This window comes from Vipera berus, assembly GCF_964194415.1.
Source record: "Vipera berus genome assembly, chromosome: 7".
In the NCBI taxonomy this organism is placed as follows: domain Eukaryota; kingdom Metazoa; phylum Chordata; class Lepidosauria; order Squamata; family Viperidae; genus Vipera; species Vipera berus.
Window position 1 is genome coordinate 63,632,727 of NC_138209.1, and position 18,598 is coordinate 63,651,324.

An 18,598-nucleotide genomic window follows, 5' to 3' on the forward strand; every position below is an offset into this window, starting at 1 on the left:
GTAGCCAGCATCATTAGGGAGCTATAAAAGTTTATGTTCCATTTGGATGGCAAGGACTTTTTCTGAAGATTCAGTGATTGGACAAATCAATAAATGATCCATTTAGTGGTTGTTGTAAATTTAGAAAAAGCTAATGAAATAAGGATCTTGAGTTGTAATTACCATTTGCTATCTCAAAAGGTTTTCTTCCTTCCACATTCTGTGATATTATACATTTATGCTTTTAAAAAATCCTAGTACATTATATAGATTCTGAATAAATGATTTCCAGAATAAAGTGATCAAAATTAATAGCAAACATTGATAATATAGCACTATTTTTAACTATATAACTAAAACTATATGGACCATATGAAACATGGATCCCTCTATGGCAAGGGTGTCAAACTCGCAATGTCATGTGATGTGTTGTGATGTATCATGACTTTTTTTCCATTGCTGGTAATGTGATGGGCACAGTTTTGGTATGACGCATCCGGCCCGCAGGCCAGCAGTTTGACACCCCTGCTGTATAGTCATGAAGTTTAATTTTCAGGGGGAAAAAAAATAAGGCATTCTGGAAACGGCAACCAACACACTGATACCATTCTTATATATCCCCACAAGAAAATATAAAATAAATCAAGTTTTTAATCTCACTATTTTTGTTGTGGCTGCCCATCATCATAAAGGAAACACAAAGAAAGCCCTTTGGTCATTTATGCCTCTAACAGTTTTTGAGGCCAGACAAAATTGTATGAAATTTCCAGCTTAAAGATACATGAAGTAAGATCAACAAATAGTCCAATGGAAGCTCTTTAAATTCAACTTTCTTTCCAATTCCTACCTAATGTGTTTGGAGTAAAGCTCTTAATATCACCCACACTATACATTCACAGTTTATTGTCACAGGATGAAAAAAAAGTTTAATTTCCAAGATAAAGTTTTCAAGCTCAAATTTCTGAATGTGTAAACCAGCCATTAGCTGCTGACAAAACATAGTCAGGGAGGCTGTCATGGTCAGAATGGAGCATTTTCTAAATTATTTGCAATCTCCACCCACAGCAGGTTGTTAATGGCACACTGGCACCTATCAACAGCATGTGGCTTATTACTGCCGTCACATACTTCTCTGTTCTCTCACTAGATCAGCCAAGAAAAAAAATACTGCAGACAAATACATAGTGGAAAATCAACTGAAAAAATCTCCAGGGTGGATTTTGGATCTAGTCAAAATGCCTATCCTTTTAGCTGACTATATTTAATGTTCTCGTTAGAAAAAAATATTGCAACAATGCAGAACTCAGTTTTACTTACAGCAGCTAAGTACTGGATCTACTAACTTACTCCCACTGGAAGACTGCAGGAGATAAGAATTCAACCAAATTTTCTACTTACTCTACAGTATGCCTGGCATTTTGAAGCAGAGAAGCCAATGGTACTGGAGAGGATAAATGACAATGTTTTTTTTAAGGCAGCATCTCATGAATTAACAATATAACAGATATTATAATATGCAGTATTTGATAAAGACAAACATGATTTAATCTGTGAGAAATTAAGAAATAATAAAATCAAGTTATTAACATGGATTTGCAACCCAGTTCTTAGATAAAGAGCACAGATATTCACAACATCCCATATAAAATAAATCTAAATAACACTGTCACTAGCTTCAAGGTATTATTTTAAAAGGTGCTTACCTGAACGACAATTTATTCTTTCTGAATATCAACACATTAAATGTCTGGCTTTAGATAGCCCATTCCTTTGCTGCCATATAGATAATCTGAATAATATCACTACTGAAATTAGTAGTACTTAAATATTATCCTTCTATCACAGATATGGTTATTTAACAAGAGATCAGAATAGCTATAGATTTTAAAATTTCACCCAGTCTACAGAGTAATCTTCTCCCTCTCTCTGATTAATATAAGGATATCAATAAATATAACATATGCAGATGATACGGCAGAAAGATATGGCAGAAAGTGAAGAAGAACTAAAGAGCCTCTTGTTGCGGGTGAAGAAGGAGAGTGCAAAACTTGGGTTGAAACTTAACATTAAGAAAACCAAGATCATGGCATCCGGCCCTCTCAATTCCTGGCAAATAGATGGGGAAGAAATGGAGGTAGTGACAGATTTTATTTTCCTAGGCTCCAAGATCACTGCAGATGGGGACTGTAGCCAAGAAATTAAAAGACGCTTGCTCCTTGGGAGGAAAGCCATGGAGAATCTAGATAGCACACTAAAAAGCAGAGACATCACCCTGTCAACAAAAGTGCATATAGTCAAGGCTATGGTCTTCCCAGTTGCAATGTATGGCAGTGAAATTTGGACCATAAAAAAGGCTGAGTGCCAAAGAATTGAGGCCTTTGAACTGTGGTGCTGGAAAAGCCTCCTGCAAGTCCTTTGGACTGCAAGGTGATCAAACCGGTCAGTCCTAGCGGAGATCAACCCTGACTGCTCTTTAGGAGGTCAGATCCTGAAGCTAAAACTCAAATACTTTGGCCACCTAATGAGAAGGAAGGACTCACTGGAGAGATTGAGGGCAATAGAAGAAGGGGACGACAGAGAATGAGGTGGCTGGATGGAGTCACTGAAGCAGTAGGTGTGAGCTTAAATGGACTCCAGAAGATGGTAGAGACAGGAAGGCCTGGAGGAACAATGTCCATATGGTCGCGATGGGTCGGACACGACTTCACAACTAACAAGACAAGACATCTTTATACATATCATGCATGGAAAGAATGATCAGATAGCAGGAGATAGATGGATGGATGCCTGTATCTTTTACCCATAATCAATTCTTTTACCCTATATTGGTCAATTTAGCCTCTTCCTAGCAGATAGAATGCGGTGGCTCAGTGGGTTAGGACACTGAGCTTGTTGATCAGAAGATCGGCAGTTTGGCGGGTCGAATCCTGAGTGCTGCGTAGCAGAGTGAGCGCCTGTTACTCGTCCCAGCTTCTGCCAACCTAGCAGTTCAAAAGCATGTAAAAATGCAAGTAGAAAAATAGGGACCACTATGGTGGGAAGTGTATTATATGTGATTATCAATACTGTTTAACAAAAGATTCGTGAGTCAGCCCTGTTTGACAGCTGACAGCCGCACACGTGGTTTTAGTTGACAGCTCCACACACGGCTACAGTTGACAGCTGAGTTTGACAGCTGCACACATGGTCCGCGGGGATTGGAAGGAGCTGAAATGGCGGGAAGCATTCTAAGACAGGGATTGGCTAGCCTCTCACTGACATCCCTATATAAGGGGGAGATTGTCCCCTTGCCGTTCGTTCCTGTGAGGCAAATAAAAAGAGCTGTTTGAACTTTAAGCCTGCTGTCCTCCTTCTTACTGGAACCCGCCACGAACAAAACAGGAAGGTAACAGTGTTCTGTGTGCCTTTGGCATCTAGTCATGCCGGCCACATGACCACGGAGATGTCCTCGGACAAACGCTGGCTCTTTGGCTTTGAAACAGAGATGAGCACCGGCCCCTAGAGTCGGAAACGACTAGCATGTTATATCAATAAATATAACTTATGCAGATGATACCACTCTAATGGCAGAAAGTGAAGAAGAACTAAAGAGCCTCTTGTTGCGGGTAAAGAAGGAGAGTGCAAAACTTGGGTTGAAACTTAACATTAAGAAAACCAAGATCATGGCATCCGGCCCTCTCAATTCCTGGCAAATAGATGGGGAAGAAATGGAGGTAGTGACAGATTTTATTTTCCTAGGCTCCAAGATCACTGCAGATGGGGACTGTAGCCAAGAAATTAAAAGACGCTTGCTCCTTGGGAGGAAAGCCATGGAGAATCTAGATAGCACACTAAAAAGCAGAGACATCACCCTGTCAACAAAAGTGCATATAGTCAAGGCTATGGTCTTCCCAGTTGCAATGTATGGCAGTGAAATTTGGACCATAAAAAAGGCTGAGTGCCAAAGAATTGAGGCCTTTGAACTGTGGTGCTGGAAAAGCCTCCTGCAAGTCCTTTGGACTGCAAGGCAATCAAACCGGTCAGTCCTAGCAGAGATCAACCCTGACTGCTCTTTAGAAGGTCAGATCCTGAAGCTAAAACTCAAATACTTTGGCCACCTAATGAGAAGGAAGGACTCACTGGAAAGATTGAGGGCAATAGAAGAAGGGGACGACAGAGAATGAGGTGGCTGGATGGAGTCTCTGAAGCAGTGGGCGTGAGCTTAAATGGACTCCAGAAGATGGTAGGACAGGAAGGCCTGGACGAATGTTGTCCATAGTGTCGTGATGGGTCAGACACGACTTCGCAGCTAACAACAACAACAAATGAATAAATATAATTTGGTTTAAAAAGTGCAGAAAGCATACACAGTTTTTCCTTTTATTTAATTACTGCAAGATATATACATTTTTCATTACTTTCCCTTTCACAACACTGTCTATCTTCTGGTACTGTTTTTCTGCAATAAGATTTGTATAGCTATATGGTAACCTAACTTTGAAATGACGTTCTTCACACTGGACTGTAAAATTAAATTATTTATGGCTCACTCGAGTTCTCTCTCTTTTACCATCAACTTTTATAAACTAGTAATACATACTCATGTTTACATAAAACCGCAATGTCCATAAATAGAAATTTATTTATTTCAAAATTAATTTGGCTTTAAATTCTCATAAACTTTGCCATCATGGCCAAAGGTCAGGGATTATCCATATTGCATAACCCTATTCAACACCAAATAGGTACCCTTTTTCAATATGTTTATGACCATCTTTTTAATCTATACATGTGTTTTAAGGATGTACAAAGCATCAAAAAGAGGAGCTTTGCCCAGCATATCAGGAACACTTTCTAAGACGTATTAAAGCAGCAATATATTTTAGATTGGTCAGTGCAGCTGCTTCAAAGGCTTTTCCAGGCTATCTGCAAATGTATGTGCATACATAGGCACCTCATTTCAATTCCAGTGGAGCTACTGTCTGTACATGTAGACATGTACAGACAACCAAAGAGAGATTCTGAAGCAGCAGTATTGCCTCTTCCAGAGGATGCAGCTGCTTAAACACCCTAATCATGTATTTTATATTGTAAATACATTAGGTTTTGCATATCCCTAAAACATGTTTGTTGCACCTAGATGTGTAAAGTTTATATTTACATCTGCTTAGCTATGTAATCTAAGACTTTAGAGGAAGAAATAGAGACTGATGACAGCTCTGCAAAACTCAGAGTGGTTTATTGCAGCTAAGAGAAAGATAACAATAAATAGATTGGTTCCTTCAACCCTCTTTTGCCATATTGTGTTCCATATACCATAGTTTATCTTTTGAGAAGGCTGCAAGTCTACAGAGTATGTGATAACCAGAGATAAGAAAATTTGGCATTCTTGCTCCAGCTGCAGTCAGAGCCTTCGGAAGGACCCTAAATTCACACATCCTTTGTAAAGCACTTTTGAAAACTGCTAATTAAGAACTTTAAAGAAGTTGGTCACTTCCAAATGACAAGCATTTCAAAACACACGTTTTAAGAATTCAAAATAAATAGCAAAAAGTAAGACATGGTTCTGGCTACAAAAAAAAAAAAAATATAAATGGATCAAGAGCTGAGAAAATGTTGCCTGTACAGATAGTCCTTGACTTACTTTTAATGAGCATTCAACGACCATTCAAAGTTACAACAGTGCTGAAAAAAGGTTATTTGTGACCAGTCCTCACACGTATGGCTGTCACAGTATCCTGCAGTCATGTAACCATGATTCAGGCCCTTAGCAATCAGCATATATTTATGATGGTTTCAATGCCTCGGAGTCACATCATCACCATTTGCAATCTCTTCCCAGGAGCTTCTGAGAAGGAAAGTCAATGAGGAATCTGGATTTGCTAAAGAATTACAGTAATTCACTTAATGACCTTGGCAAAAAAACAACAACATGAAATTGGGCTTGAGTCACTTAACAATAGAATTACTTTACAAGATAAGTTTCGGTCCTAATTGTGGTTGCAAGTTAAGACTATCTATGACAGGGGTGGTGAACCTATGGCATGCGTGCCACAGGTGGCACGCGGAGCTGTCCCTGTGGGCATGCGTGCCATCATCCTGGAAAGAGGTGGGACAAGGCTCCTCCCCTCCACCTCTCCACATGCTCCTGCACTCTCTTTCTCTCTCTGCACTCTGAGTCGGAGCAGGGCTGGATGGTGGAGGCAGCTGCCAGCGCGAGTTCAGGTAAGCCTGCAGAGCGATTTTGCAGGGGTCCCCCCCCATGGCCGATCCGGACAGCAGAGGCCTTTTCCAAGCCTCTGGAGCTCGCATCGGGCTGCTGGGATGCTGCAAAATCGCCCTGTGGCCATGGATTCGAGCTCCAGAAGGAAGTCAGGGCGATCCATGGGGGAGAAAGGGGATCTGTGGGGCAGGGGGAATGGCAGGGGGAGAAAGGAGATCTGTGCAGGGGGAAATGGACAGTTTTGGCATGGCACGGATCTTTATCTCCTCTTTGCCTCAGCCCTGGCGGCACGCTCGCCTCCCGCCAAAATGTGGCCTGCCTTGCCCAAAGGCCGCCACCCAGACGGCCACCGGGTGGTGGCAAGAAGACGGGCCGGCTTCCCCTTGTTGCTGCTACCAAAGAAGAATCTTTGGGATTTGCTCTTCAGAGAAAATTTCCAAAGTAATTAGTTGCAGGGCAGGGGCGTGCAGTGTAAGCAGACAACCCTTTGAATGTTTGTGTTGGGAAGGCAAATTGTTTGGGGAGTGAACAAGTTGGGCTGCCTTTCGTTCGAGGACCAGGATTTTGCGATTGCTTGGCGTGAGAGAAGGCAAAGAGAAACAAACTTGGCTTCTTGGATCAGAAGACAGCTGGAGAGCAAAGGTTGGGGGGAGGTGTTTTCCTCTGGAATGGGTTTTCTGGCACTTTAAGACTTCTCTGAGCCTCCCACGCTAACCTTATAGCAGGGAGGTGCTATTTTCCTATTCAAAAATGTAAGTTTGTACCCATCTCCTTTCTTGTCCTAAATGCAAAATGGAGTCCATTTGTGCTTTGCAGAAGCTTGCGGGGGGGAGGTGAGGAGGAGGACACATGTGTTTGCACCTTGGAGAAAGGGAGAAAGAGAGGAATGGAGGAGGGGAGGAGGAAGGAAGGAAAAAAGGAAGGAAGGAGATGGGAATGAGAAAAAGGGGGAGGCACATGACCCTGCCCATGCTGCAACAATCATAAGTGAAAAATGGTCATAAGCCACTTTATTCTGTGCCTTTGTAACTTCAAACAGTCCCTAAGGTAACTGTTGTAAGTTGAGGACTACTGTACTTTATCACTTTTTTCCTTTTTTGGGAGGGGGTGGTCATCAAGTTTTTAACCCCGTCCTAAAGGTAAAGGTAAATTTTCCCCCGCACATGCGTGCTAGTCGTTTCCAACTCTAGGGGCTGGTGCTCATCTCCATTTCAAAGCCAAAGAGACAGCGCTTGTCCAAGGACATCTCCGTGGTCATGTAGCCGGCATGACTAGATGCCAAAGGCGCACAGAATGCTGTTACCTTCCCACCATATGGTCCCTATTTTTCTACTTGCATATTTACATGCTTTTGAACTGCTAGGTTGGCAGAAGCTGGGACAAGTAACAGGTGCTCACTCTGTTACACAGCACTTGGGATTCGACTCGCCAAACTGCCGACCATCTGATTGACAAGCTCAGTGTCCTAACCCACTGAGCCACCGTATTCCTCAACGCTTGGGGGCTCCCAAAAGCCCTAATAAGCAGGCATATACATAGAATGAAGGCTATTGCTAAGCACATTGATTTGTGCTTCTTAGATTGTAAGCCACCCTGAGTCTTCGGAGAAGGGCGGGATATAAATGGGATTTAAAAAAAAAACCTTTCTAGGCAACTGGAAAAGCCCCAAGCTAGAGTACTAAGATTGCACCTGCTTTCTTGCAGGTATGTGGAATGGCATGGGACCCACAGGTTGTGCAAACTTAAGTGAGGTAGTTGGTTACAGCTTATTAGGAAAGATAAAATAGACAACCAAGAATTCTTTATTAACCATTCTTCATCCAGATTTTATAACAGTTTCATCTGCTAGTGCAGGCATTCTGCTTCAGATTTCTGTTATTTTCAGCATCTGGTAAAATGAATGAGTAGTTTTCCAACAACCTGTAAAATCCAAGACACTGGTTTCATTGTTTAATTCCCCCCTCATACAGTAGTGGCCAAAATTGTGGAAACCTTTTGGGAAAAGTGTACAGTAGAAATGCCACCTTTGGTTAAGTTTCCACCAATTTTCCTTCTAATTTCTTTATAACTTAATAATTCTATTTTATATCACTTTCTGGGTGACCAGTCAACTCTTTGCACCATTACTTTAATTTTATTACTTTTTACAAGCTCACTAAATGAAAGAACACAAAAAAACCCAACCAACTTGATAGCAATCACATAACACACTAACAAATGTCCTCCTCTCAGCTTCCATACATGACAACAGTAATTGAATCCTACTGTGATCTGATTGGCTCATTGCTGAAACAAGATGATGAGGCTCCTGGCCACTGTCCCACCTGCCAGAGACCCCCTGGATCTCCCCGAATCCTGCCCGGCCCCCACAGGCATCCTTCCCCAGGAGAGACATCGAGGTGGCCACGCCCATCCTGGCCACACCCAACCATGCTGCCATGACTACCATAGCCGCACCCACTCAGTGGCCATGCCCACTCAGTGGCCATGCACCCGGCGATGCATAAGTGGGTTTCGGGTTGCAGTTTGGGCACTCAGTCTCAAAAAGGTTCGCCACCACTGATCTATAGCTAAGAATTTAGGTATATTTAGGTTCATTTACTTACTGATAAGAGTTGAAATATGAATGGTGAGTTCCATATTTGCTTAGAAATGTGATTATTTTAGGGGTCTGTTTGGACCTTTTGCTGATACCGGGATTGGAAAAGAAGTTGTCACCTATAGTTAAGGGTTGAGTTATGGGATGAAAAGTTTTATATTTTTAATTAAGAGGAGCTGAAGAGATAGTGTAATTGTTTATACCTGTCATGATGAAGATGGGATGTTGCTTTCTTTTTCTGTTCTATTTTTTCTTTCGGCTTTGCTTTCTTGCACTTTTTATTCTCTCTATTTTCCTTTTTCGAAGTTTATATTATCTTTTATTGTTGTACTTAAAACTTTTAATAAAATATTGTTAAAAAGAGAAGTATGTAATGTAAATGATAAGTACTTTCCGTGAATCAGTGCTTTTATGCAACTCTTCAACTCACCAAGAGCAATTTAAAGATATTACAGATTCCTCAAAAATAGCTCAGAAGGTCAAGGTTGTAGAGTTGGCATAATTAATTCTTTTATTTTTATTTTTTCATTATTTAAAATACACTTGGAATTCATTCAGTAATACAATGTGGTAGAGAGTAACTGATTTAAGAGTTTCTGCAAGTTAGATTACTTGTTTATATTGTCCTATAAGCCAGAAAAACAAAAGCGATATGATTTTTTCCCCTCTGGAGATGCAAATCACAGTCTATATTAGTTGGACAATCCTTCCCCTATCAAGAGGAGTGCAGTCCAGTAACTCTGTCATTGAACCAGAATTGCACAAGGGAAAAAATCAAGTTAGGTATTAGAAACAGACAAGGAAGCAATTACCGGTAATCATCTTTTCTCCTGCCTCAAATACATTGTACACATTACAAAGGAGGAGGGAGAGAGATACAATCACTCCTTTATTCCTAAATATGGGATTGCAAGATAGACTGTAGGAAAGATTATATAAATAGCAAGATTCAAGACGAGACCCGTACAGAGCAGAACACTTTTGATTTCCTTTTATTTGCTTTATTATGCAGGCTGACCTTATGTGACAGGCCAGTGAAGAAATACCTGTAAAATTATTCCTGCCATGTCTGAAATTCTAAAATCAGTACTCTTGAATAATTGGCTTGATCACATGATCCACGGTGTGTGTTCAAATATACCTTTTATGTATTTATCCTAATTATTGTATTTATTATTATATCCTTATTACTAATCCAAAGAGGGACGCGGTGGCTCAGTGGGTTAAGACACTGGGTTTGTCGATCAGAAGGTCGGCAGTTTGGTGGGTCGAATCCCGAGTGCTGCATAACAGAGTGAGCGCCTGTTACTCGTCCCAGCTTCTGCCAACCTAGCAGTTCAAAAGCACGTAAAAATGCAAGTAGAAAAATAGGGACCACTATGGTGGGAAGGTAACAGCATTCCGTGTGCCTTTAGCGTCTAGTCATGCCGGCCACATGACCACAGAGACGGGGAAGCGCTGGCTCTTCGGCTTTAAAATGGAGATGAACAATAGCCCCTAGAGTTGGAAATGACTAGCACACATGTGCAAGGGAACCTTTACCTTTACCTATTACTAATCCAATGTTTCAAAAACTTTAAACATATTTGAACAATTTGAACAATACAAGTTGTAACTTTTTTTTCTAAATGAACACTGAACAATTACTTATTGTTAAGGTATTGTAGGGAATAGGGAATGACCTTGAAGAACTGGAGGAAGAGCTGCTATCAACACAAAGCTAAATGGGATTTAAGCCTAAGCCAAGTATCTAATGAATGAAATATCAGACAAGCCTTCTCAAGGTTCACAAAAAGATATGGGGAGAAAAGGACAACACATGAATACTTGCAGGTTACCATACCTGTCACAAATAAAATAAGTACTTATATGTGTGTTTTGTTTCTTATTAAAATCTGTCTTGTGAGGCTGAGATCTGTAATTACATCTATCAGACAGACCAATCATTTGCCTACAGTACAGCAATGATGGTTACAAACAACACGGTATCGAAGTTAGAAAGCCAAAAGCAAAATCATATTCAATCTTGAGGTGTAAGAGGAGATTGAAGGTTAAGATAAAGGAATTAAAATCAGATGTGAGTAATTTTAAAAAACATGAAAGAACAAAAACTGAAGAATGTAAGGATCAAAACAAGTCTTGTGAAAAATATTCACTTAGCACCAGAAAAACTGAAGAAACTTCGGAAATAACTATTAATAAATCAACAAATTGCCACAATATCTGGGAATATTGAACACAATGGCCACAAATCATCCAATTTAAGCAAAATCAGCTACTTCATTTGGATCAGTGATGATTCTACCCAAGTACAAATGTCATTAGAAATTCTGAAACTGGAAAATTAAATAAAAAAAGTGGGGGGGGAAATCTAGTTTTGAAAAAAAAATATGGGAAAGTCAAAAAGACTGTAATAAAAATGCTGGATGGATAAAAGAATTTGAAGATGAATTTAGTAAAAATCAAATGGAAGGACTAATAGTATCAGCAGAAATGGTTAAAAACCAAGTGAAAAAAGATTTTAAACTGGACATTTCCTGGAAATGATCAATGCATGCCTTTTGGCTCAAATATCTGACTACATTATATTCACTTATAGTAAACCACTTAATGAACTACTGTACAAAGGAGATATCAGCACTGATTTTTTGCAATAAGCACAAATAATTTCTGACAAATTTGATCTAATTCACAAAGACCCAATGAAAGGGACAAGACACGTGAACTATAGGCCAATAACATGCTTGGAATTGTGTTTGATTCATTACCACATAGTCGTACTGAAGGGTTCGGGAACAAAGGGAAATTGTTTAGTCTAATTGGTGCTTTCCTGCTTATTGTAATCGGCTTTTGCACCAGAGAAATTTTATGCAAGTGTGGGAAACATGTACATGGATGGGATATACTGAAGGAGGGAATAAGGGAGTGTACAGGAATGATTGTTGTCTTCTTTATGATGTAATGGCTCTGTTGTCTGATTTTTATTGGCTAACAAAGTTTATAAAGCAATGCTACCAACTTTATAAGGTGTGGCACTTCTGGATGTAACTCTGCCAGTGTTCCAGATTGTTGGCCACCCAGCTGTTCAATTTGATCAAATGAAGTGCTGCTTGATCAAGAAGTCTCCGCTTGGGTTATCTGATTAGATTGATATGGTAACTCAAGTTTAAGTAAGGGACTGGGACCTTAGAGTATCATCAAATGCTTGGAAACAAGTTGTGCCAGTAAAAGCATTAGAATGTGTATAGAAAAAATAATGACACAGTGAAAGACAGAATTGGTGGTAGGAAATGAAAAACACAAACTGATCAACATTATGAGAGGCATATTCCAGGGTGAATTATTAACACTCTTATTATTTTGTCATTGCTATAATTTCACTTTCAGTGATATTGAAGAAAACAAATCTTGGCTATCAAACTGCAAAAAAAAATGCTAATTAAATCTCACATTGTTTTTTACATGATGTGAAGTTTTATGGAAAATCAGAAATCAAAATCGAGTCTTTGACAAACACTGTAAGATATAGGATTTTGAGTAATAAATGTGTTACAGTAGCAATAAATCTGGGTAAACACAAAGTATGCTGATTACATCCCCCACCCCCCAGACTGGTTTAGGCCATAATTTTTCAGATCTAGATATTTCATGATCTTGTCCAATGCCTTGTTTTCTGTTCTACTATTGCCTTGTATTGCCACATCAGTTCCACATTTCGTCTTATGGGCTTCCAATATCTGAGTAAGAGGATGATGAACTATATAGATCTTTGGCACTATTTGTTAGATCTTTGTTATGTCTTTTTTTATTCACAATTAACTGCAAAGGTATTAAATTAAATGAGACACCTAATGATAAACTCATAGATAACAGTATGCATCTAAATAATGCCTATTAATAGCATTTACAAGACTTTCTATTTATTTATTATTCTTTATTTGCTTCTGCTTCTATTATGTTTAAGCAGAATACTTTAAAAAGATTAAAAACTAAAGCCATCATAATCTAGGAAAAAATACTTGTCTCCTGCTTTTATTACCTCTGATGATTTTTTTTTAAAAAATACTTTTTATTGAAGAAGTTTTCAAATAACAGCAGATGCTAATTTAGAAAATAGTAAGAAAAAGTAATGAGAAATAAGAAAGTAAAAAAGGAAAGGAAAGGAAAAAAACAATAAAGAAGTGGTTTCCAATTTTCTTAAAAGCAGTTATAAACTTATTTATATTTTACTTACTCTTACATTACGTCATAATTTCCTTCTTGCCATAATCTACATTTCTAATAATCAAATATATAAATCACCAGTTCATTTCTTTTCACAAAAAGGCAATAAGAGGTTTCTAATCACTAATCTAGTTGTTGATTTTTCTCTAACTAATTAAGTTAATTTTGCCACCTCTGCTAGTTCCCATCTTCACCATTATCTTCTATTATCCATTATCTTCTATGCTTTCTTGTAGACCAAAGTCTTTAAAGTTCTTTGGAAATAACTGGAACAAAGATGTCCGGTTATGATTCCTATATACGTATGTTCTTTTTTGGGAAAGATCTCCTAATAAATCTTTTTGCCACCTCTTATTCAAAGGGAAGTCTTAATTTGGAGCAGACAGTCAGAAAGGCATCTGTGATTATGCAGAAATGTTAATTGTGCCTTTTCAGTAATTCCACATTTCTCCTGAAAGGGCATCTTAACATATAGATAAAAAAGAGATGGATTTCTTATTATTCCTAAGGATGTAAGGAGAAAAATAATGTTTGATGTCTACATGTAAGTCATTATTATCCAAAGCTTTGTATCACATCTATTGCTTGGATTTCATGAATATGAATTAGCATCAGTACTGCAGATACAATCTTGTATAATATGCTCATGCAGTTTTAATGATATAATCAAATGCTGAGCAATAGCAACCATGTTGTTAAAGTTACATCTAAATTAGGCCTCAGAAATACATCTCATTCTTATGCAACCAGCTGTCTTGTCAACAAACAATTTGGTACTGACCTTTACTTTAATTCATGAGTCTCAAACTCACATCTAAAAGGCTCTATGCAGCCATTCAAGTCATTACTGTGGCCTGCAACAATACAGTATTTTGGAGATAAAGAACTTGGATAAAAATAAAATAAAATAATAACTCAGTAATAATCCCAGATATTGGTTTTCTGATTAATGACAAATGCTTCCAGTTAAGTGGGCAAAATAAAACAGCTCTGCTTTACAATTCCTTGCTTAAGAAATAAATATATTTTAATGTCTAATAGCATATTGAGATTTTCTTTATTTTTTACTCACTAGAGACTTTAATATCAATGATTAAAAGGTTTTAAAACTAAGGCCCCAAGGCTAATGAGTTAGTCTTTATGTGGTATTTGTGATTTGCCACCCATGATTTAGTAGAGTGGATAACAATCAGAATTCAGCATATTATTTGTTAATTTATTACTGTCTTCATTGGCTAAACAGAGTAAAATCTGTATGAACAGAACTATTAGTGCAAGAATGCCTCCATATGTAACAATTTTTCTATGGATTCCTTCTTGCTCCAATGAAGTTTTCTTATGTCCTGTAAAACTATCAAATCCCCTCACTCTTAATTTGTAGCTTTATAAAGACTTCACTGCTATATAAAGAGAGTATAATACAACCAGTTTTTTCAATAAGCACAATTAAATTATGATAAGAAAAATAAATAAATGGCAGAATCAGAATAGAGACAAAAAAGAAAAGGGCATATAAAAATGAAATAAGGATATTTAAAATTGATTAAAAAGGAACAGTAGGGTTATCTATGACATTTATTCACTATAGCCATAACATTCAACTGTCTAAGAAATTTCTACATGTAAACTGTTCCACTGAGAATTGAAGGTGCATTTCTTATAATTCAGCCTTGATCACAGTGGCTATCTCTCCAAATTGAGGTCATAAGATCCTGGTTCAAACAATCCTATCAAGCATACAATTTATCTGCAATCATCATTTTTCTAAAGGTATAGTTGGAAACTGAACATAGCCGGAAGATTTCTCCTAGTAAAAAAGCTTTGTTAAATTAAACTTTCTCATCATTTCTTCACAATACACACTACAACATTTCCCAGAATCTTAATCAAATTAACTTCAAAATAGGTAACTGATTTTGAAACGAGACTGGTGACAAATAAATTTAATAAATAAATAAATAAAATAATGTCTTTTGTCTTTAAGATATTATCCCACACTACTTGCCTTTGAAGAAGCAATCTTCATTGTGGACAATAGTAATCTTCTCCTTTTTCAGACAGGCAGCCCGGTGCACTTCACAGTGGTTTTCATAGAATTCACCATCAGAACCACAAACAGGCTTGTAATGTGACTTGCAATATTCCATGCAGGCACATTCTGCTTGTCCTGTTTCTCTGTTGATGACACAATGCCTACCCAAGCCGCAATATTTATTTTCACATGATCCAGGAAGAACACCATGATTCACAGACCCTGAAAAGAAATGCAAAATGTTATTAGATTGCATGCCACAATCTCACATTTTTGTCATATACACCAGGGCTTTTCAACCAGTGATACGGGTACCACCTGTGGTACATTGCCACCTGGCAGGTGGTACGCGACCATCCTAGAAAAGTGTTAGCGGGGGAGGGGAATAAGCTGAACCGGTGGCAGCACCGCACAAGCCTGAGCGAGAGATGGCTGGAGCTGCAGGGCTGTCAGGGCTCAGCGGAAGCGCCAGGATCAGCATTTCTTCGGGGCTGTCAGGGCTCAGTGGAAGAGCCAGGATCAGCGTCAGGCTCCCCCTGGAAGAAGTGCCGATCAGCTGGAATGTTGCATCATCTCCAGGGTCTTGTGATTTACATTCAGATGCTTGGCAACTGATTCATATTTATGATGGTCACAGTGTCCCAGAGTCATGTGAAGTGACCAAAACCTGCTGCAACCATGCAGCAGACGGGGGAATAAAAACCCCTAACCACCCCCACCCCACCCCCACTGCCAACCCTCAACACAAATGCTCACAACAATGAAAACCTCGGACAGGAGGAAGAGCGCCACCGGGCGGGCAGGCAGGTGTCTTGCTTGACAGTGGCTTGGGGGACACTTTTTTCAGTGCCATTGTAACTTGGAATCATTGGAATCAGCTAATCAAAAAACTTCTCCAAAACTCATTAGGCCAATTTTAGCTTCAGATAATTTACGTATTTGGGAATAATCTACCAGAAGAATGGAGCACTTGTATTTATCAGGGATGGAAATGCCTATAGGTAATTTAATCTCGGAGTAGCTGGATTTCCTGTTTCTGATCCTTGACCATAAACTAACCATATAGCTTCATTAGAACTTCCATAATATACAAACACTTCAGCTGTCCTGGAATTCCACTGCAACACAACCAACTTTTAAAAACTGATTTATTATCACTTCTTCCCACTAGTCAGCAACCGCTAAAGTCCAACATCATTCCTTGGCCTATGGACTAAGATCAAACTTAGTAAATCAGAATCCAACCTATTTCTAATATGTGACACACTGAAAAATACAGCTGGAATACTGAGGTGCCCTTAATTAAGGCAGATTTGGCTGCATGTAAAAATAGTTTAATAGACGCGGTGGCTCAGTGGGTTAGGATGCTGAGAAGGTCAGCAGTTTGGCAGGTCGAATCCCGAGTGCCGTGTAGCAGAGTGAGCACCTGTTACGTCCCAGCTTTTGCCAACCTAGCAGTTGGAAAGCATGTAAAAATGCAAGTAGAAAAATAGGGACCACTACGGTGGGAAGGTAACAGCGTTCCATGCGCCTTTGGCGTCTAGTCATGCTGGCCACATGACCACGGAGACGTCCTCGGACAAGCGCTGGCTCTTCGGCTTTGAAACGGAGATGAGCACTGGCCCCTAGAGTCGGAAACGACTAGCACGCATGTGTGGGGGAAACTTTACCTTTACCTTTAATAGACTCAAAAAAATAATCCTAGAAAACTATTCTAGACTTTGGGAGACAGAACAGGAGTAAGTCGGCTTAAATTTTATCAATATTTTGGCCAACATGCCACAATCACTAAATCCACTTTTCTTCTAAGCAAACATACTCTGTTGTACAGACCATATTGTAAGTCCACACACTGTTGCCTACATTTAACCAAATGGGAAGTATATACAGAGATCTGTCATATGCTCTGGGAAATTTTATCTAATAAATGCAAGTCCTCTACATTAAAATATATGGCATAGTTTAGATATACCATATAGTTTAGATCAATGTAACAACCTCCAAATGGGATCTTATAGTAGTATTATCCATGGAATAGAAGACCATTCTTTCTAATTTAAATTTTAATTAGAGATCCTGATTTTTACTTAAAATATAGTTTATTGTTCTAGAACAGGGGTGTCAAACTGACAGTCCACAGGCCGGTTGGATCATGCGGAGGACATGCCCATTCCAGCTCCAGCAATACGAAAAAAGTCATGATATGTCGTGATATGTCACGTGATGCGGCAAGTTTGACACCTGTGTTCTCTAGAATGTTACTTTTTAAAATAATATTTTAATTATATATCAGCTTGAGCATACATATTTATGAATGCCCTTCATTTGATCAAATATTTTTTCCCCAGGGTAAACTATCTGAATATCTATAAGCAGAAGCTTTCATCTTTTGAATGATATGCTACAGGCCATATTTCTAAAGTGAGTGGTCCAGAGCAAGAACTTGGTCAGGACAGAGTACAAACATAATTTAAATGTATTTTAATTAAATTTAACTTAATTAAGCACAATCATTCTTATTTTTCATTAGAACTATTATTCAGAGAGAAATTTTAGAGGAACCTGGCAGGAGCTATACCTATGTTTTAGAGTAGACATGTCAAACTCATGACATCACATGATGTCGCACAACGTATAGGAATAGTTTTGCCATTGCCGGCAATGGGGTGGGTGGGCTTCCATGTGATGCATCCGGCCTGTGGGCCGGCAGTTTGACACCCCTGTTTTAGAGGAATCACAAGCAGAAATAGGGCTATACATTGTGATCATTCGTCTAAAATTAAATTAAATTATAAAGCTATTCATAATTTAATCTACACAGCTACGAATGCCTAACTCTTTCCTAAAGATATGTAACCTTTAACCAGGTTGTTAGTGCATGATTTGAAGACTGTGACATGTTCTGATTTCTTTACTTTTTAAGCACATACACTGCCTATCTTATAGTATAATTAAACTTTCAATTTTCCATATAAAGATGGACGGAATATAAATATTTCTGTTTACTAGTTCAGTGCAGCTCAGATGATAGCTTTGCGAAGCCTTTTCTGTAAGGTCAGCTTCCAGAGATCCTTGTTCGATCAGAATGCACACCTATTTACCAGAAGCTGTTCTTTTTTTATCTCTAGTAAGGAAGCCCAGGAAGGCTTGTTTGCTGAATCCCTAAGTGAACACAATTCCCTTGCTCTTGAAGTTAAAACAGCACGAGAAATGGCTAGGGATTTATTGCTCTTTGATTCTTCCTGGAAACAGCACCTGGATAAGTAAAGAAGGCAGGATATTCTAGGGTACATGGGTGGGTGATTAAATCTTGTAGGATTTTAGAAACAATCCAATCCGCCCAGAATGAAAGCAATGAGTAATCAGTGTGTGCTAGATTTCTAGTGTTATTTTCATGCTTAACCTTGCTTGATTACTTTTAAAATCCCTGTTCTTTTTCTCTCTCTCTGAAGCTTACTCTCCACTTTGTACTGCCATTATTGCTTTGTTTAGATTTGCTACATGAATACTAATCTTTTTTCTGTAAACCTAATGCTTGATTATGTGCAATCAAGTCATTTTT

The 18,598-nt window shown here is 38.7% G+C and overlaps 1 protein-coding gene across 1 annotated transcript in view; it reads right to left on the bottom strand.

Annotated features, from left to right (window-relative positions):
- Window positions 1-18,598, bottom strand: part of FSTL5 (follistatin like 5) — a 387,142-nt gene that overhangs the window by 209,100 nt on the left and 159,444 nt on the right. Inside the window, exon 4 of the mRNA XM_081332684.1 lies at window positions 15,010-15,258. Within this exon, the coding sequence (XP_081188810.1) occupies window positions 15,010-15,258 (249 nt within the window). The remainder of the gene's footprint in view (window positions 1-15,009; window positions 15,259-18,598) is intronic.